Here is a 22221-nt window from a genome sequence, read left to right on the forward strand (position 1 = left end):
ATAGTTGCTATTTCAAGTGTATGCATATACATGAGAAGAATTCTTAAATTTTTCAGCACTGTAGGATGTCCTTGGCACATAGCTGAGACAGCTTTATCCATTGCATGGAGCCCGCTTTGTCTGTACCTCTGCTTCACTGTTTGACACCTTTATTCTAAAGAACTTCTCTCATTTCTGGCTGTTATAATTGATCCTTCTATTATACATATCAATATCCTTTATAAAGCCAATTCTCATATTATTCTTGTTCTCTGTGATACTAGGATTATAGGTTAGTTTTTAACCCCAGATTATTTATAGTAAAATGCTAAGTGTCGTTGGATGAATTCAGACAATTTGTGCTTTCATCCATGAGCAGATGCTGGATTCTAGATTCCGTACCCACCTCAACCCAATGCCATCCCTGTTCTCCAACAACAACAAAAAAGAACACTTTTCTTAAAATACACTAAAAATTCTAGCTGTAAGAGTAGAAGACTTTTTTTTTAAATGATACTTTGTTCCTCATTGTAAGGAATTTGGAAAATATAGAAAGGTACAAAGAAACATTAAAACTTGTAATTTTTACCACCCAGAAGAATATGTTGAGATTTAAGAATATATTTCTGTACATTCCTCTTTCTATTTTCTTTTTGTATAAATGTGTTTGTGTGTATTTTTTTAATTGAGAGCTAACAATGTTTTTATCATTTTTTGTATAATAATAATATACGTTAAATGTACTTTGACACTCCTCCTGCCCTCACTTAATGGCTACACAGTGTTCCCTCATATGAAGCACCATAATTTAGCCAGTTTCTTTGTTGAATATTTTAGGTTGCTTTCACTTTGTTTTGGCCATTATCAATAATCCCATGAAGAACATCATTTTATATGTATATAAAATTATGTGAAGGTCTTACTTCCTTTGTATAATATCCTAGAAAGCAAGTTCATGCTTCTAAAGTGCATTCTAAAAAAGGTCAAGTTTTTCTTTTTATTGGAATAAGCAATTAAATGGAAGGCATGACTTTTTTTGCAGTTACTTAACTCATATCTTAATAGAGTCAAATATTTACTTACATGTGTATACATAGAACTATCAGACATGTAAGAGTTTTTGTGAACTTTGCTGAGGATTTGTTGAAGAATCATGCATATTTTATGCAGATGATTGGATCCTTCAGAGGTGAACTCATTATCTTGACCTTGAGGACATTATTAGGAGCCACGACAATGGCAAAGCTTGATTTTGATTCTCTTAATCTTTAGTACAATGTCCAGGCAAGGAACGAGTGTTTATATACTTTTTAATTCATTTATTAATTTGCATATTCTTTGAGCAAAACAACATAAAACATTACCTAAGATAATATAGTCAATAATGTCGAGATAACTGGGCCCGGGGCCCGGTGGGTTCTTAGGGCAGTGTGGGGACCACTCTGTAGAGAGCATCGTTTTCTGGCTGTTTTTTTGTACATCTGAAACTGGTGCTAAATGGTATTGAATGTAAACTGTGGTTGAAAAAAAAAAACATTACCCATGAGACCAAGATTGTCAGGGTGACTTAAGAATCTGATTTTTTAAAAAGCGGTGGTACATATAAACAATGGAATATTACTTGGCCATAAAAAGAATGAAGTCTTACTATTTGTGATAGCATAGATGGACCTGGAGGATATTTATGCTAAATGAAATAAGTCAGCACAGAAAGATAAATACCATATGATTTCATTTATATGTGGAATCACAAAAACAATGTAAACAAACCAAACAGACACAGGCTCACATATAGAAATTGATGATTACCTGAGGGGAAGGGAATTAGGGGACTGGGTGAAAAAGGTCAAGGGATTGAGACATATATGTTTAGATATTAAATAAAATTGATTGTAGACACCGAAAAAAAATGAGAATCTGTGAATAGTTAAATCCGGGCCAGAAAATTTGTATTCTTTTAAGCCTACCTACCATAATACTCAAGATTTTATAGGTACCTTATTTTTAAATAGGAATTTCTGGAATACATCAATATCATAGCCCGTGATCCAAATGTAATTCACAGTTATTTGCACCCGTTGTATCTTGATGCTTTATAAGTAAAGCCTGTATATAAATGGGTTTTCTGATACACTGTTAGCCAGATGCAGGGCAGGGTGCTGTGAAGCGTAGCGGTGTACCTGAGGTATATTCTCTGCCCTAAAGAATGCTCAGCTTGTAACATGAGAACTGTAGACTGAATTCTGTGAAAGCATAGAGGAAGGCCTTTTTAAAGAATGGGTACTACTAACACTATACTTCAGGGATCATTTCTATAGTTCGCTAAAAAATGGGTACTATTACTTTCTTCAATATGACATAGGGATCACCTGAGATGAACATGCACACTGTAATTTTAGAGTTTTAGAATTTGATAATTCTAGTCACAAATTATATTTTAATATAATGCTGTACTTGCTTTGCTTTATTCTATGCCTTTTTCTTCTATTTCCTAACACCACCCCTCCCCCCCACACACACATTTTGTTAAGCTGATGGTCCTTGTACTTTGGTGTAGAGTTAAAGCTTGGTTTATATTTCGTAGAGGTAGCTGTTAATGCTTACCTTCTAGGTTTTTATTAGGCAGAACTTGGTGAGGCTGCACTGTCAAAGGAGACAAGCGCACATGAGGGATTAGAGATAATTAAGAATTAAAGTTGATGTAGCTGAATAATGGGCAGCTTGGTTTTTGTGTTCTTGGCCTACTATTTAGATCTTACAGATAAAGGAAGAAACATTTATGAAGCTGGGGGTGCATAGATAAAAGTGCTTTTTGTGTAACCTGATGTTGCCTTAGACTGATGAGATACTAGATGATGGCAAGTATATTGCAAAGATATTATAACAAGATTACCAAAAATTGACATATAACTAGAACATTCTTATTCTTAGTACAGTCCTATTGCTAAACCTCAAGTAAGGAATGATAAGGTTTTTCAGTTGAAAAAAAATAATATTTTTCTCCTTTAGAAATATTAATCAGTCACATTTTTAATGAGTACCTGTTCTGTTCTTAGTCATTTAATAATGATATGTAAGCCTATAGAAGAGAAATATGACTTGCCTGTTTTCATAGGCTGAGGATATTACAGGTGCAAAAGTTGCATTGAGACTGGTGTGCTTAAGGACCAGTGTGGAAACCAACACTGCAGGAAAGCTATTTATTGGATAATCCTGAAAATTGAAGTCTGACAGAACCTGGAAAGTGGAGTTTGGGCTTTGTGTAGTAGTTAATAAATAGGAAGCCATAGTGAAGAAGTTACATGTTAGACTAGAGTTTATGATATGTATCGTGGAGCAGGAACAAATAAGATCAAATTAGTAGACTAAGGGCCAGATCATATAGGAATTTGAAAATCAAAATTAGAAGTTGGAACTAGATATAAGAGGGATTAGGAAGGTTTGAGTTTTTTTAAAATAATTTATTTGTTTGGATTAGGAAGGTTTTTAACCAATTTCAGATATTCTGGGTTATTGACATGATGAAATTAGGATTCTTTTTATGTTTGATACGACAGGGACCATCCTCTGATGCTATTTATGTGAGAGAAAGTTGAAATAGAGAGAAAATAATGGGAAGCCAAAAGAGATAAGGGCTTGTCTATGGAGCTGATATTGATAACATTTTGAAAAAAGATATATGTTGGTGACAAATTAAGTTCATTTGCATATCCATAACTGAATAATTAATTGCCGTATGCTGTGTGCTAAGCACGGAGGGATCAGTGACATGAAAAGGTAACAGTGGACCTCAGGAGGCTTTAATTTTGTTGGGGGTTACATGGAATGAAGAAAGAGTGTGAGTTAAAAGATTTGCACCAGGAGTTCCAACTTGGACAAATAGAAGAATATATAGTACAAATTCGATAGGTAGAATAGAGTTCATAGGTAGGAGAGAAGCATTGTGGAAGGATGTGGGGGAGAGGGCAAGAAAATATGATATTTGGGTCAGATATAGCACTACTAAGATCTTTAGTAATTTGAAATGTAAATTTATATATGTGTGTATAAAATAGTTTCTTCCTCACTCGTAGAGTGTTGTAGATTATAAGAACAACATGTTGGTCTGTGAGTCAGTGTTGATTTTGTCTTTTTTGATCACATAAAAATACATGACTTTTTTTTTTTTTGTAAGTTTTCTCTACCGTCTCGTGTTATGTGAATTTTGATAAGCATTTAACTACCTCTTTTTTATGATCTTCTTGAAGAGTTTTCCCATCACTCTAGTCATATAGATATATAATACTGGGTTTGGGGGAAATATATATCATGGAATAGAGATTTTGATTTGTTTCAGTTAACTAGTCAGGAGAAGAATATTGATGGAGACACTGATAGTGATCATTTTAGGTTCTGAGTTTGGTGTGTAGGTCCTCAGATTCCAAAAAGATGATCGTTTTAAGAGTCAGTTCTTAATACTCTCTCATTCTAGGACAACTTGTAACTTACTATTCTAAGTCTTCATTTTCATCCTCATGACAACCTTCATGTCATCTTGGGATGACATTGATCACATGTATTGTGTACAACATAAAAAGAAATAATCAAATATCACTAGTCCTTAACTCAGGCCTCCTTTTCTCCCCCCTTCTCTAAGGAACGACTACCAAAATCACTACAATCCCAATGACTTCCAAGCCCAATGTGATTGTTGTGCAAAAGACCACAGGAAAAGGAACGACCATTCAAGGCCTCCCGGGCAAAAACGTTGTCACAACATTGCTAAATGCTGGAGTAAGTAAGAGCTTGAACTGCAGACTCAGCAATCCACTGAGGACTTGAAAGACCAGCTATACAAATATTTGCTTAAGAACTTCAGAGCCCCACAATGGCCAGAATGGCTTGATTTACCACCACTGTGATATAATAACTGTTAAAACACCATCTACTGATGCCATTTTTCACTGTAATTTCTAAAACATGTTGCTCATAGCCAGGTTGCTTAAACCATGATTTAGATGCTTAGCTTGGTTCAGAAGAAGGATTCCACTGGCTTAACTACAGGGAGCCTCTGTTAGAGGATGATTTGGTTCCTGCATATGGCCAATAGATAGAGACTTAGTATTTGGCCTAGACTGCCCAAACAGAGATATATGGGGTTAAGACTAAATTAATTGACAGGGATTTATTACTTTCATTTTTACCTTGGAGCTGGTAAAGAAATTCAAATAATAGATTTATTTATAGTTTTGTTTGTTTATATGCAGTTAAGAGGTTTGGAGTTAGATAAACCTCGGGTCTCTCAGTATCATAGTTAACCTTGGCTAATCTATTTAACTTCTCTTAGCCTCACTTTCCTCATTTGTATGTTGGGGATGATAATCTCTGCCAGTGAGGTTTTTTACTAGTTAGTAGCTATTTCGAAAGTGCTTAGAACAGTGCCCGGCACATGGGAAGTCCTCAGTAAGTGTTGTTTGTTTTTTTTAATTGTTATTAATCTTGGTACTTAATTGTTTAGGCTTCGTAACATCCCTACTTTGCTAGAAAAAGAATGCTGTACTTCATTATAGCAGGTCTCTTCCTAGGCATCATGATCTTTACAGTGTTGATAGGAGTCCAGCATAGATTTTTTTCATCATGGGGAGGACAGATTGTTTCTAGCCTGAGTTCACATAGTAAGCCAAAAGTAAAGCCAGGATTAGAATTCAGCTTTTCAGAACCCTTTATAGACTGGTTTGCAGTTTTATAGAATTTAACATAAGAGGAGTTGCCATGTAACTTAGGTCCTGTGGTCATGTAGATCTAAGAGTTATTTTTGAGTTCTAGCTGCTAGATATATCTAATAGCAACAGTTTGACACAAGAAATGATAGTTACAGCAGAAAAGAGTATAAGACCATCCTCTTTACCACACGTGAACATGCAGTTGTACTTAGCTACTTGTTCTCCTATGCATGCTCACACACACATCAGAAGAGCTTTTTCAAAAAAATAGCCTGCTAGTTGGTTTTGAATTGGCTTTGAATGGGTCATTTTACTTGGACAGGGGCCATCAAGCCATTTTAATAGAGCCAGCGGTTCCTGGCAAGTGAACTAGATAGCGCTATTTCAAGAGATGCTCCTGTGAAAGGGGTATATGTGTTAAAAGTAAGTAAGCACACAGTTGGCAGACACATTATGTTTCCCTTACATAATTATAGCAGACAGTTAATCTTGTGATTTTTGTAATCATGTTTAACTCTAAATCATAGTGATGACCTTTCTGCCAGCTCACCTGGGTGCTTTGTTTTTACTGGCTGTTAAGTTTAGACAAACATTAATCACTAAAAAATAAAATCTGGTAAGGTGAAAAACTTCAGATCCTTTCTTTTTTATTTATGAATTTCAATTTTTTAAATTTTAATAATTTAGCAAAATCACTGTTAAATTCAACCAGAAAATGGTACTTAAGAATAAAGCACATGAAAATATACAAAAATGGTGAAAAGTTAATGGGCTTAAGCTATCTAGTCAAGAAACTAAAGTGATGTTAGTAACATACTAGTAATAAAATATGGGATATGCCCTAAGTTTTTCCTCTGTATTTTTCCATTTCAGAAGGAATGTTAAATAAATCTTTGCTGAATTTTACCTCTTGCCCATTCTTCTTCACATAGACATTCTGCTATTTATCCTTCTAATTTATATTTGGGAACTTAGGCATTTGTTTTGTATGTGTACATTTAGCTATTAGTTTAATGCACAGTAATTTTTTATTACATAAATGTTCATTTTAGGTGAATTAGAAAATAAAGATGAGTGTGGGGGTAGAGCAAGACTTATAGTCCCAGCTCTAGGTAGCCATTGTTAACATTTCAGTATATGTCTTTCTATAATTTTCTGACTTTCAGTAGAATGTGTTCTGTGAATGAGATAGTATAATAAGATTTATGTCAGTAATTTTTTAAATTCACTTATTAGGAAATAATGCCTTCTTTGGATAGAAAGTTAAATGACTTTTAAGATCCTTTCAAAGAAGTCTGAAGATTTTTGGTCACCTGGAAACATTGTACTTTGTCACACAATTTATATTTCTTTTCCCCATCATCTTGGTAAAATCTTTCTCTGATTTTTCAGTAAAAGGACAGTTTTTATCATTTAAGTGCTTATAAATGTCATATATTACTAACTTCAATTTAGGGAGAAAAGACTATTCAGACAGTGCCAACGGGAGCAAAGCCAGCTATCATCACTGCAACAAGACCCATCACCAAAATGATTGTAACTCAGCCAAAAGGAATAGGTTCCACAGTTCAACCAGCAGCTAAAATCATCCCAACAAAAATTGTTTATGGGCAGCAAGGGAAAACACAGGTATGCTATAAGATATGATTTTTCTTGGTTCAGGTATACTTTAAATTCCTAAAACTCCAAGGAAAAAATTGAATGAAAAGGTCAGTAATATTTAAAAAATCAAATTATTAAAAGTTATGACTGCATGTGTATAATTATCCATCTGTTCTCAAAATTCGTGTTTCTCTCTTCATTACTTTTTTTTGATATCTAAATATTTGTGTCATATCATAAGCAAATAACTGGATAAAAGAGTCCCCTTGGAATAAAATTTGCTGAAGGTATATATTGTTATTTGAGGAGTATACTTCTGAGGAAGAATGGTAGTTATTCAGAATCTCTCAGAGTAAAGTGTTTACTTTTTATGAGCTAATAATGGCCTTCAAAAGCATTTTATTTACTTATAAAATTTGCTTTATTTGAAACCTAAATAATGGAGAAGCTAGAGATCTGTTTGTTTTCCATCCACTAAGGGAACTTTTCTGGAAATTTACTGGGGAAATTGAGGCTCAAGGTTTAACCTTATGTTGCTGGGCTACTGTTTATTTTCCATGATGTATGTGGTATCGAAGGAAGCAAAGTCAGCTTTGGTTGAGAAATGCTATCCTAGAATTTTTGTCAAAGGTAGCAGTCTACCTATAAAGTAATTTGCCTTTAGAAAATTTCCTGAGAATTATAGTTTACTATCTAAACAAGTTTAGTGATTAGAAAAATAAGTCCAAATTGCCTTTAAGACTCAACTGGAACAGTTTTATTAGCTCCATCATATAAGTTGTAGTATGTTTCCATTCTTGAATTCTTGGAAATGGGCAACTTAATAGAATTTGAAAAGGTTTAGAATCTTGCTCTGTTGGTTGGGTGTCATCCCACGAAGTGAAAGGTTGCTGGTTCGATTCCCAGTCAAGGCACATGCTTGGATTGCGGGTTTGGTCCCCGGTCAGGGGGCACCAAATGAGAGGCACATTGATGTTTTTCTCTCTCTCTCTCTCTCTCCCGCCTGTCCCCTCTCCCTAAAAACAAATAAAATATATTTTTTAAAAAGGTGTAGAATCTTATATATGGGAGAAATGAAAAAAAAAATAAATATGGTGAGTTAACATTTTTATTCCATGCAGCCAATTGAAGTCAACTCCTAGTCCGAATTTTGAAGTGTATTAGTTCAGTTTGAAAAATTTTTTCCCATTTCACTTCTTTTGGTGGTTGTGATTATCACCTTTGCCAAGAGTTGATCTAGCACGTTTCATGTTGCTTCTAATAGTTGACTACATCATTGTTGCTCTGGGGAATTGTTCAAAGATGATTTAGGTCCCAGGCAAGTTTTTTTGTGCACGTGTGTCAATTAGGAATTTCATTTGGTTGCTAATGATAGAAACCCAAAGAACAGTGACTTAAACAAATTAGGGTTTTATTTTCATTGTATTAATTAACATTGAGACTGGGGAAATCCAGAATTGTTACTGTAGCACAAAAATTCCACAGGGACTCTAGGCTCCTTGTATCTTTCTGTTCTGTCATCTTTAGCTTGTGACTATCATTTCTGCTATTATAGCCTAAGATTGTAAGTGGCTCCTGGAGACATCATAGGCAAGAAAAACCAAGGGCAACAGCTCTTTTCAGAATCATGGCTGTTGTAATTTGACATGTACAACTTAAAATGTTGTATGTGACTTGATTATAATTTGTTCACAGATTAAATTAGTCTTTGATGTACAATGATGTGCCCAAAGCATAGTAAATATACAGAATGTTGTCTTCCACATCAGGAAAATATTGTTCATAACCTAGAAATATAACATTTTTAGAAGTGCTTTAAAATTTAAACTGGGTATATTTCTACTTTTCTTTTAGGTTCTTATTAAACCCAAACCAGTGACATTTCAAGCCACAGTTGTTAGTGAACAAACAAGGCAGCTGGTCACAGAAACGTTACAGCAAGCATCCAGGGTGGCAGAGGCTGGTAATTCTTCAATTCAGGAGGGAAAAGAAGAACCACAGAGTTATACAGATAGTAGTTCCTCTTCTACAGAGTCCTCCCAAAGTTCCCAAGGTAAGATCCTTTTTATATAATTACTGCTGACATAGTGCCTTAGTTCCAAAATTGTTGCATCTTGAGATTTTAAACAAACACGTATGCTTTGATTTGTCAAGTCTTTTGATTTTATTCTCTTTTGTTTGATATGTAATTAGTGAGCTAAAGTTTTGTTTTTAGTAAGGCTTACCATTCTTGACTACATGGCATATGTTTGTCAAATAATTAGTAAATTTTAGATGATGATTTTGACAGGTAGGTACTATCAAACTTCTCAGAGCTGTGATTCCTCCTGTCTTTTTTGGGTAGGTAGTAGAAGTATGCAAGGAAGATAGTAAAAGTATGCAAGAAAGTGAATACACCTTTTGAAACGGTTGTTGCTGAATCTTGAGAAATAATCAAAGTTGCCAGAGGTGGGCTATAAGTAGGCTGTAAGTAGGGTGACCATACATTGCAGTTTGCCTGGGACAAGTCCTAGTTTATATCTGTTCTAGCATAATTATTAATAGTATTCCTTCTCACTCTCAAAGCTGCCCCAGTTTAAATAATGATTGTATGGCTTTCCTAATTATAAAGGGGCTATGAAGCTGTACTTAATAGTAGGGAAGCTCTTTGTCCTCAATGCTGTTTTAGTTATGTTGTTCTTCTAGGAAGTCTCTTGAAAGTAACTCATGATCACTATCTTTGAGACCTTCTACAGATCTACTCAATTACCTTAAAACCATCTGTATTGTCAACACAGTGTATTATGCCTACACTTATACACTGATTCATCTAAGCAAAGCTGTTTACCTTCCCTTGATCATTCCTCACTTGCTCTATTCCCACTCCCCACCTCCCCATTATCCTTTCTGGAGTATTTTGTTAGCACTTTCTAATACAGATTCTTCATATTGTGCAAACACTTTATTATTTTAAGTCTTAGGTAGAATCTTCCCAAGTTGGTCTTACATGGTTCAAAATGCTAATTATTTCATTAATTCACTTTGAAAATATTTATTAGTTTATATTATGTAATAAATATTGTGTTAGAGTAAATTTTATATATTTTTGCAAAGGCTGAGTAAAATATAGTTCTTGCTGCCTAGGAGCTTAAACTCTAGAATAGGGGGTTAAAAAAACACACATGTATAACTTCAGTATAAGAATTTTATTAGTAACAAAAAAATGCCAAAGGCTGAAAGTTCACACTCCAGTGAGGAGAGAATGAGAAAGCTTCAGGAAGGAAGTAGCATTTGAAAACTAATCAATTCAAAATAAATTAAAAAGTTGATTTTAACAAGCAATATGTCACTTATTTTATAAAATATGTAAAATATTTAGCTTATGAGTTCATACTAGAAGGGAGATATGAACAGTAGGTGTCTATATGTATGTATGTGTGTGCGTGTGTGTGTGCGTGTGTATATTTACATACAAAATCTCAGATTATATTTTGAATGCTCTTCTTTTCCTAAGGGAGCTCTAAGCCAATCAGTGCTTCCCACACATGTCATTTCATTAGTGAGTCTTTAGTTTTCTTTCTAAGAATGGGGCAAGAGTTTGGCTCTTTTTAGAAGTGACTGAGTATAAAAGTTTTTACTCTGATCTGTTGTAATACAGGGATCATCTCTTTTTGTTTATTACTTTTCTGTCTTTCATTGTGTATTTTTTAAAAAATATTCTGTAGTACAGAAATATAATTTAGAACAGACGTATCCTATTTTATAGCTCCTTAGTACATTCTCGCAAAGACAAAGAGCTGGGAATGTATATGCTATGATTTAAAGAGAAAGGAGAGAAAGGGATAAAGGTTTGGGTCCATCTAAAATCAGGCTCTTTATCAGAGTATATGGGGGTCATAACTACTGGGAATGTAAGTACTACATAGCAGTCTGTTTTTCCTTATGTTGCTTTTGTGGTTTTTTAGCCCCCCACCTTCCTTCATCACTTATAGCAACATTTTGTTTTAATGTAATTGCAAACATAGGAAAAAGTAACAGGAAGAATAAAAGGAGCTCCTATTTATATTCTTTACCTAGATTCACCACTAGTTTATATTTTGCCCTGTTGGCTTGGTTGTTAATTCTCTTTATATCTCCCACATACCCCATGTGTTTACAATTTTTAATTTCTTTCTTTTAATATATTTTATTGATTATGCTATTAAAGTTGCCCCAATTTTTCCCCATTTGCCTCTCTTCGCCTGGTACCCCCATTCCCTCCAGCATTCCTGCCCTTAGTTCATGTCCATGGGTCGTGCATAAGTTCTTTGGCTTCACCCTTTCTGAGCTATTCTTAGCATCTCCCTGTCTGTTTTGTACCTACCAATTATGCTTCTTAATCCCTGCACCTTTTCCCCGATTCTCTCCCTTCCTTCTCCCAACTAATAACCTTCCAAATGAACTCCATACCTATGATTCTGTTCCTGTTTGCTTGTTTGCTTAATTTGTTTTTTAGATACAGTTGATTGTTGTGAATTTGTTGCCATTTTAATGTTCATAGTTTTGATCCTCTTTTTCTTAAATAAGTCCCTTTAACATTTCTTGTAATAATGGCTTGGTGATGATGAACTCCTTTAGCTTTACGTTGTCTGGGAAGCACTTTATCTGCCCTTCCATTCTAAATGATGGCTTTGCTGGATAGAGTAATCTTGGTTGTAGGTCCTTGCTTTTCATTACTTTGAATACTTCTTGCTAGTCCCTTCTTGCCTGCAAAGTTTCTTTTGAGAAATCCGCTGATAGTCTTATGGAAACTTCTTTGTAAATAACTCTGCTTTTCTCTTGATGCTTTTAAGATTTTATCTTTAACCTTTGGTGTTTTAATTATGATGTGTCTGTGTGGTCCTTTTTGGGTCCAGCTTGTTTGGGACTCTCTCTGCTTCCTGGACTTGTAAGTCTATTTCCTTCACTAAATTAGGGAAATTTTCTTTTAATTATTTTTTCAAAGTTTTTAATTTCTTGCTCTTCCTCTTCTCCTTCTGGCATTCCTATGATTTGGATGTTGGTACATTTGGGGATGTCCCAGAAGCTCCTTATACTATCTTCATTTTTGTTATGTTTTTTAAATTCTTTTCTTGCTGTTCTAGTAGAACGCTTATTTCCTTCTTATGTTCCAAATCGTTGATTTGATTCTTGGTTTCATCCCCTGCATTGTTGGTTCCCTATAGATTTTTCTTTCTTCACTTAAAGTAACCTTCATTTATACCTGGGTTTTTTTTAATGCTGTTGCCATACTCAATGAGTTCTTTAGCATCCTTATCACCAGTGTTTTGAACTCTGTATCAGATAGGCTGGTTATCTCCATTTTGTTTAGTTCTTTTTATGGGGTTTAGTTCTGTTTTTTTGTTTTTTGTTTTTCATGTGGGCCATATTTCTTTGTCTTCTCATTTTGGCAGCCTCCCTGTGTTTATTTCTGTGTATTAGGTAGACTTGTTTTTGACTCCCTATCTTAGTAGCATGGCCTATTGTAGAAAAGGCACCTGTAAGTTGTGTGGGGTGGAGGCTTAGGTAATCGCCAGGGCATGGCGACCCACTTCACTGCTTTGTGGCTCTGTGTGGGGGTAGGACTTGGAGAGGAGACAGTACTGCTGCCTGGTTTCTGGAGGTTTGCCTGGCACTCGCCTTATTTCCAGTCCCTTCACTTACTCCCGATGAGACTGGTGCCCTTCCAACTGTTGCCCTGGTGCTGAATCCCAGAGGGGGTGGGTGTGCATGAGTTCTAAGTCTGTGCAGGCCCTTTAAGCAGTCTCCTGAAAATCTGGCAGTTTTTTGTACCGCCCAACCCCCACTGGTTTTTACAGCCAGAAGTTATGGGGATTTATCTTCCTGGCACTGGAACCCTGGACTGTGTGGTCTCGCCTGGGGCTGGGATCCTTCACGCCCACAGTAACCCTCCTGGTTTTCGTCCACCACACATGAATGTAGGACCACCTATTCTGCCACCTCTCCACGCCACGCTGGGTCTCCACGCCTCTCCGCCCATCCCCACATCTCCTCCCCTCCTACCTGTCTGGATGTATGGCTTCTGTACGTCCGTGGTTGTTGGACTTCCATACAGCTTGATTTTTCTGACAGTTCTGGGCATTACTTGTTTTGAGGTCTGGTTGTAATTTTCTCTGTAGTTCCACAAGGAAGCGAAAAGTGTTCACTTATGCCTCCATCTTAACCAGAAGTCCAATTTTTAAATTTCTTAACCACTTGAAAGCAAATTGTGATATCATGTCCTTTACCCCTAAATACTTACATTTGTAGGTATGTGTATATATATAATTTAATTAATTAATTTTTAAATAGAGGGGAAGGGAGGGAGAAAGAGAGGGAGAGAAACATCACTCAGTTGCCTCTCATACATGCCCCAGTGGGGATCAAACCTGCACCTCAGGCGTGTGCCCTGACTGGGAATCAAACCAGCAACTTTCACTTTGCAAGACGAGGCCCAACCAACTGAGCCACACCAGTCAGGGCTGTAGGTTTCTTAAGGGTTAGTCTCTTCATAACTAAAACACAGTTATCAAAATTAAGAAACTTAATGCTATGATTCTATAATCTACAATTTGTTCAGATATCATCAACTGTCCATTAATGTTTTTGGTACTTTTTCCTCTCGTACATAGTCTAATTCAGGAACATACATTGCATTTAGTTGCATATAATTGTCGTGGTTCTTTATTTTCCTTTAACTTTGGATAATCCTTCAGCCTTTCTTTGTGTTTCTTGACCTTGACATTTTTTTGAAGAGTATTGATCAGTTACTTTGTAGAGTATTCTTGTTAGTTTTTGTCTAATGTTTTCTCTTGATTAGATTCAGCAGGAATTCCACAGACATGATGTTGTCAGTTTTATCTCATCAGTAGGCACGTGATGTCAGTTTGTCCCAATATTGATGGTGTTAATGTTGATCACTTGTTTTCCCATTGTTTTGCATTATGAAGTTACTATATTTCCCTTTGAGATTTATATTAATTTGTGGGGAAATACTTTGAGACCATATAAATACCATGTTTCTCATTAACAATTTATCTGATTTTAGCATCCATTGATGATGTTCTAAAATCCATTATTTATATATTTGATAGTTGTCATTCTACTGTAAAAATGGATCAACCTTTTTTGACTTCAGATCTTTTTTGTGATGACTTCCCTTACATAAATCCAGGAAATAAGGATGTCTTCTTTGCCTGGGGAATTTCTTGATTCTGCTTATGGTTTCTAACTCTTCCCCACCATCTCCCACCCCCAAGGGGGAGCAGTTTAGTTCTTATACCTTATTCTTGAACTATCTCCTCACAGGCTAGAACAGAGGTCTTTATCTTTACCCTGCTATACAACTTTTTTATATCACGTGGGAGGGTTCATCATTCCTTCTACACTATGCTTCCAGAATTGCTTTGTACTGCCATCTATTTTATCATTGATCATTTTATTTTGTACTTTTCTTTTGTTTATAATAATTGTTTTTCACAAGGCTACTAGCTTCTCAAGGGCAAGGGTCGTATTTATCTCTATATCACCAATAATTAACAAATAGGTTAACTAGCACTAAGTAGATACTCAGTAATAGTTTCATTGAATGAACAAACAACAGAATAGCAACCATAGTATCTATGGCATAGTGTTAAGCTTCAGCCTTATATACTCATTTTTGTCGCCTGAATCTAAAATGTTGGTTTTTTTTCTGGGGTTTCCTCTAACCTTGTGGTTGGGCTTATGAAGTGGTATACATGTGGAGCATTTTTAGCTCTTGTTAGACAGTTAGATGACCAAGCTTAATGGATCAAGACCATCCTTGCCTAGGTCATTTACTGGAGATGGAACCATATGCCTTCCACAGCTCCCAAACTTTTCTTTATAATTAGATCTTTTTTGCCCTTTCTTACTTGGGAATAGGCTAGATATACTGGTCTAGATTTTTTAAAAAGAAAAAGATATTAAAGTTCTCTTTTCTTACATTCTGTTTATTTCCAAAAAGTTTGAAAGTAGGTTAGATAGAATACAAGATTATGTGAAATAAAGTTGAAGAGAATAGGAAATAAAACCAGGGGTAGGGGTTTAAGATGGAACAAGGCATGAGGTAAATACAAAAATGCATCCTGTCACAACATTGCTTGAAGTAGGCCATAGCTTAGTTTCTAGGATGATTTTTCTAGAAGCTTCATGATCTGGGCAGCCATGGTGAGTGTGGAGAATAAATCCGAGTTAAGCAAAACATACTTATTATATAACTCCAGAGCTGTTATGTGCTAGTATATATTGTGAAAGCTGAAGAGTAGATTATATAATGTAAAATGCTTCCCAACTTTTTTGACCATGGAACCCTTTTTTTTGTAGAACATCTTTAGAAACTAATGTTGTCTGGAACATTTTGGGCAATGATGTCTAGGCATTTACTGTGAAGGCCTTAGGCTTTATGACAGTACTTCAGAGGGGAGGTACATATTACGTTGTAGAAGGGATGTAGACATCTTGGGCTTAGTTTGAAAGAGATAGTTTAGGTGGGTAAGACATCTGGGAATCATTTCATATGAGGTATGGGTAGTGGAAACTGAACATTTATTATGGAGAGGAGAAAAGTGTTGGGTTAGGTTGGGGGGACTTGGGAGCTGTCATAAGTTATTTTGAGGACTGAGATGTGGAAGGGGGAAAAGAATTGGTCTTTGTGGGTACATGGATAGAAACTAGAACCATTGGGTAGAAGTCACAGGAAAATCTGCTTCCACTCCATATAAGAAAATTTTCTAATTGTCATAACTGAGCAGAGATGGAAGGAAACTGTTTTGGAAAGTAGTGAGTTCTCAGGTGCTAGAGTTCCTGGACTGGTGGTGATACTTTGTGAAGATTTTAGCATAGGATGATGATAGTGTTAAATGAACTTTTAGATCTTTTCTAGCTGACAGGTCTTAAAGTTTTATGAATGTGTGGTACAGGCATTTTATAGTTAAGACATAGGAGACATTCTTCTGTAGAGATGCCTGAGTCTGCCTTTGGATATAATAGTGCAGTGTGTATCTCTAGTGCCTAACATGTGGTAGGTATTTAAGTTTGTTAAGTGACTTGGAAGAGGTATCTGAGGGTCAGCAGGCCACCATCTTCAAGAGAGATAGGGAAGTCATTAAAAAACAAACAAACAGCCTTCTCAAAGGAAACAAAATGAATATACAATAGATCTGGAATTTTTAATTATCATTTATAAACTGTACTCCTCCCCCATCCCCCCCACACACCCCAAAAACACTGGGTAGAATATGCGCCACACCAGGAATGTATAATCTTTGTTAAACTTCCAAAAATCTAGAAGGTAAATGCATACCACATAATCAAACAGTGCTGTGAGATCAGGCTCCTGGTATCGCAGTCAGTGTTTCTAACCCCAGCGTCAGAGCTGATTGGCAGTAAATTTATCCAGACAAGTGTAAGCCAAAAATAGAGAAGAAAATCACTCAAGAAATGGTTTTTACATCTAAGTTCACTCTCATTTTATGTCACAGTTGTTGGGGTGTTTGCAGTAATAATTTATGATGCTCAACTACTCTTTCTGAGTATGGACAAAAAGAGTGAGCGATCTCCCCAGTCTCAATGGGGTGATGTTATTTCTGGTGATGCCTCTGATAGGTGCTCCTGTGCAGAAATTTATGTGCCTTTTCTAGTCTCTGTCTTTCATATCCCTCTACAAATACAATTGATGCTTTTTTCTAAATATTCAGTATATATAGAGTGGGGTTGCCAAGTCATTCTTTGCATATAGCTCCTGTCACTGAAAAAAGGGGGTACTTGTATCCTCAATAGAATTTTTTAAACTTGAGAATTTATATTCCCTAATATAATTCTTTTAAGTTTAAATTTTATATATCTATTTGGAATGAGTAAAGAAAAATTGTTATATGCTTTATATGTCATTTGGTATTTCAGGAAAGTGTCCTTCAATTTTCTAGATTTTGGGGGATGTTTAATGAAAATATACATCCCTTCTGTGGCATATGTCCTACCAAGGGGGTGTTGTTTGGGGGGGGGCAATGTTGGGGGGGTACAGTTTGTTAATTGTACTTCAAAATTCCAAATCTATTGTAAACTGATTTTGTTTTCTTTGTTAAGGCTATTGTTTTTTTTTTTCTGTTTGTTTTTAAAGAGTTGTTATCCCTACTCCAACATTTTTGGACAGCTTTTTGGTTTTCAAATGTATAATAGTGTTCATAGAGGGTAGAACTTACGTTGTATTTAGTCTTGTTTTGGGGGCTACATGAATTCTTTTTATTCTTCTGTGATGCTTTCATTGACCATTCTAATTCAAAGCAGTCTTTTTATATATTTCTCTTATTTGCTCTAATCATTTGATTTTATTCCAAAATACAAAGCTATATATATCTTTATTTTGTGTCTCCTCCATTATAATCCAGTCTTGGGAGTAGGGATCATGGCTTTGTATATCCTGCCCAAAGGAGTTTAGGAACTTAACAATAGTCTAGGCCAACCTGCTTATTCTATAGATGGAAAACTCATAAATAATTTGTTGCTTTATTTGATGCACATTTAGTATTTACATGCATACCTGTATAACATGAATATAATAAATTTTGAATTAAGGTGTAATTTATTTTGAAACTAATGAAAAGTCTTGAGAACTTTCAGGTCACCACCACCACCACAATAACATTTCTTTTGTCCTTCATAGTTTATAATGCTCTTTTACATATATCATTTCCTTATATCCTCAGATCCTCAGAAATTCTGTGAGGTAGGGAGGTGATATTATTGTTGCCATTTTAGAAATAATGATACCAAGACCCAAAGAATCAACTTGCTAATAATTGATAGAGCTGAGACTGTAACCTACGACTTCGAATTCCAAATGTTGTATGTGTCCTATTATATCATGCTGCTTCTACATTATCTGTTCATTCTTGTTGTCAGTGGACAGGATTTTCTTTCAGTAAAATTAGTCATCCAATGAATGTTGACGGAATGCTGAGGTTGTAATACGGAGCACGTTTTCAGGTGTGTTGGGGGAAGTAATACTCCTACAGCATTTTGTTCTTACTCTTCACAAATAAGCACCCATCTACAAAAATGCACACCTATTTATTACAGCAATTATTACATTGAATTGTAATTTGTCTTTTTACATGTCTGTCTCCCCAACCAGATTGTATGCTTCTTGAGAATCCTCTGATTATTCTGTGAGCTCCTTTGTATCCTCACTGCCAAATATAGATCTTGACACATAGGTGTCCAGTTTGTTGAATCAGTGAATGAATGATTAAGTGAATACAGACATGAAAGACATGCCCTCTTGGGGCTTATAGTCTTCTTGGGGAGATAAAGCATGAAATTTATAATAAATACAAAGATTTAAAAAAAAAAAAAATTTTAAGAGAAATTTTGTTTATAGGGTTTTTTTTTTTTTTTTTAACTAATATAAAACAGATTCCCAGCCTGTAGTTCATGTAATTGCTTCCCGGCGTCAGGATTGGTCAGAACATGAGATTGCAATGGAGACTAGCCCCACCATAATTTATCAGGATGTATCCAGTGAATCACAATCAGCTACTTCAACAATCAAAGCTCTATTAGAACTCCAACAGACAACAGGTATGAATTCACATGCTCAATTGAATGAAGCATGGAGATGGGTTGTGCGAAAATACTACCACTGTTCTATTTTCTTTGTTATTATTTGAGCACATTTCCCCCCTCTGGACATGTCTGTAATCATTGGTGAGTCTGTTTACTTGTCAGTTCATTAGGATGTGCACAGGTGTCCTGAAGGATAGATATAGTCAGCAGGAAGGTGGGAAAAAATGGCAGAGCTCTTTCTTTTCTGTCTCCTGATTTAAATGGATAATCCTATTGCCTTTTGTCACCAGAAAGGAGTAAATCTGTCACTTCTATGTGGAAAGATAGATGCAGTACAGTTGCCAGTTCTAGTCAAGAATAGTAGGAGGTAGATTGAAGGGCCCCTGCCATCCTTGATATTGGTGGAGCAGTTTTATGTTCATAAAACACCTTAATGGCCCTTTTCAGCATTCTAATTTGTTTTAATTATATCTTCATATTTCTTTGTATATTTGAGCTTCCATGCAAAGCTATCCTTATTTTAAAAGATCCTATCAGTATTCCTAGTTACTTAATATCTTCAATGAACTCTAGGCAAAATTTGTGTTATAAATACTGACTTTTCTATTATAGGTCAAAGACTGTCAAGAGTATTTAAGGGACCTCAGCAATGATCTTATCCAATCCTTTATTTTATGGATAAGTAAACTGATATCTAGAGAGGTTGGGTTACCCAGTTGGTTAGAGTAGAGTTAGACTCCATGTCTTGATTCCTAGTTCAGTGTCCTCTTTACTTGTGGGGTGACTTTGTATTTTCTAGGTTTTATTTTCTTTCTTTAAGTGATTATTTTGATTTTGTCACATTATATGCTTTGTTGGAATAATCTGAATGATCATTCAGTGGACTTAATTACTGGTTCCTACTGTTCGTTGTAACAGCCACTCTACACTACCCAAAGAATACTAGCACTTACTGTCAATCTTTGGTTAACATTTCTATATATTCATGTTATTTTTGGCCTTAGTCATTTCCTCAGCTCTTTGTTTTTGACATATTTGGCCATTTCTATTAATGCCTTATAGAGAGGGTAGAAACTGAATGAGTAGATTTTGTAGAAAAAGTGATCAAGACAGAAAAGTAAATCTATCCATTCCTGTTGCCAGACTCATTCCATAAGACATTTTTCTGCAGTCACAGAGAGGTCATTTTTTCCTAACATTAAAAATTTTTTTTCTTTAAGAGTCATTGAAAACATTGTAACATTTCTTTAGAGATTATCTCAGATTTTTAACAGATCAAATGAAACTCATCACTGTGTTGCACTATTCTGGGTAGGTGTGCCTGAGAGGAAATTATGCTTTGTACTGCTTATTCACTCTTTATTTTCAGGTTGGAGAATTCAAAGATACCAGGGACTACCTTGAAGAAGGGTAAAGGAAATGTTCTCAGAGCAATGTGTACAAGGGAATCAGAACCAGTTTTCTGGCCTAGTGAAAACTGGGGGGGAGCTGGGGGGAGACTTTCCTCTGATTACACAGGTGTCCTCTTTGCTAGGCTTCTGGGTATGATTGAACACGTCATGGACTGCATAGCCCTGCATAGCAGTCTGCTTCTCTCTTTTCAACCCATTGTCTTCTTGGTCATTGGCAGCGTAGTGCCCCAGAGGTCTGGTTCGTTACTCCCATGGACAGCTCTGGTGTTTGATACTTGTTTGTAATAAAAGTTAACTTTTCCCCTGACTTTTTTATGCAGTAAAGGAAAAATTGGAATCTAAACCAAGACAACCCACCATTGACTTGAGTCAAATGGCAGTGCCTATTCAGATGACCCAGGAAAAGAGACATTCTCCTGAGAGTCCATCAATTGCTGTGGTAGAGTCAGAACTAGTTGCTGAATACATCACTACTGGTAGGTATCCTCTTAAAAAGTAGTAATAAGGTAGGAGAACTACCCTTTCTGGATTTCACAGGATGCTTGTTTGGGGGAGAATATATATTTTATATTTCTACATCTTTTTTAGTTTGCTCTAAGAGAAAATTCACTTTGTCTTTGGGATTTACTCTTTTACAATTAGGAGAAAAGAAATCAATAGGTTGTTACAAAGTTTCAAAGTTTGCAAGTAATATAAAACTGCAAATTGGCCATAAATAATATCTGAATATAGTGCAACAGTTGTAGAGAAAGGATAAAATCTTTTTTATCTAAGAATAAACATTGTTATGCATCTGAATTTTTTAATTTGGGAGGAGGGAAGGTGGGTCAAGGGAGAAAGAAGGTATAAAGTCCAACCCTTTTTTAATGTAAAGGAAAAAATATGTGGAAAATTTTAAATTCTTATAAATACTTAGGAGTTCTAGTGGAAAGTAAATTAAGTATTTGTTTAAAATATAGTCTGGCAGCAAAACACTAATGAGGTTTTTGGATGGCATATATAGAGAATGGAGCAGGAAGGATAATAGATTCTTTTTCTCATACTCTGGTGAGACCACACCTGGAATACTGCTTTCTGTTTTGGACACTTCATTACCTCGAGATTTGAAATCGTTGAGAGAGTAGTAATGTGAATAATTAGGGGTTAGGAGAGAGGGCTTATGAGGCACTATGTAAAGAACACCTGTCTTAAGTATTCTTTAGCAGTGATTAAAAAGAATATAAGGTTACAAATATTTGAAGGATGTAAATTCCAAAGCAGAAAAGGAATTTTTTGACATCATTTTAGGAGATATTAAGACTAATTGGTTAAACTTGCCAAATAGGGAAATCCATGTACAGATTATGGAAAGCCATCGAGCATCCTTCTTTAGAGGTTTAGCAGAAAGTGAAAGGAAGCAGAGGGCAGTATGTTAGGGTAATCAGCATTGACCTCTGGGGATAGACTACATTATCATAAATAGATGAAAAGACCTATGATTTCTCCCCATACTTACCCTTTTCAGAACGCACTGATGAGGGGACAGAGGTTGCTTTTCCCCTTGTAGGTAAGTGGTGTGCATCCAATTGTATAACCAAAGGTAAAAGATGAATGTTTGGGGGAAAACCACTTAAATGGATGTGCTCTACTCTGACCTGGTAGAGGAAAGGGAAGCTTCTTCTATCAGTGGAAGAAAGGAAGAGAGATTTTCATTCTTTCTCAGAAATGAGCAGTTTGACATTGGAAAAATAAGAGTTCTTTAAAGAAATAAGTGACTGTTTTATGGTATTTATTTGGCCCAGTTAAGGTCACTTCAGCTGTTTTCCAAATGTTCCCTCTGTAACCTCCTTCCGTAGTCTCCTCCCACCATGTCCTCAGTTACAGGACCATTTTGTTTGACTTCAAAGCCAGTTCAGTGGCCCTAGCCTCTTGTATTATCCTGTAGTGAGTGTTAGTTTTGTCTT

The 22221-nt window shown here is 35.7% G+C and overlaps 1 protein-coding gene across 4 annotated transcripts in view; it reads left to right on the forward strand.

Annotated features, from left to right (window-relative positions):
* Positions 1-22221, forward strand: part of EMSY (EMSY transcriptional repressor, BRCA2 interacting) — an 82455-nt gene that overhangs the window by 49509 nt on the left and 10725 nt on the right. For 3 of the 4 annotated variants that reach the window (XM_090265655.1, XM_090265662.1, XM_090265659.1), the window contains 5 exons: positions 4616-4752; positions 7137-7310; positions 9138-9336; positions 18717-18881; positions 20599-20754. In XM_090265655.1, coding sequence (XP_090121781.1) covers positions 4616-4752; positions 7137-7310; positions 9138-9336; positions 18717-18881; positions 20599-20754 — 831 coding nt within the window. The remainder of the gene's footprint in view (positions 1-4615; positions 4753-7136; positions 7311-9137; positions 9337-18716; positions 18882-20598; positions 20755-22221) is intronic. The other variant, XM_090265660.1, reaches the window with a different exon arrangement.

The sequence above is a fragment of the Furipterus horrens genome, unplaced genomic scaffold, assembly GCF_987537825.1.
Source record: "Furipterus horrens unplaced genomic scaffold, mFurHor1.1.pri manual_scaffold_2, whole genome shotgun sequence".
Classification (NCBI taxonomy): domain Eukaryota; kingdom Metazoa; phylum Chordata; class Mammalia; order Chiroptera; family Furipteridae; genus Furipterus; species Furipterus horrens.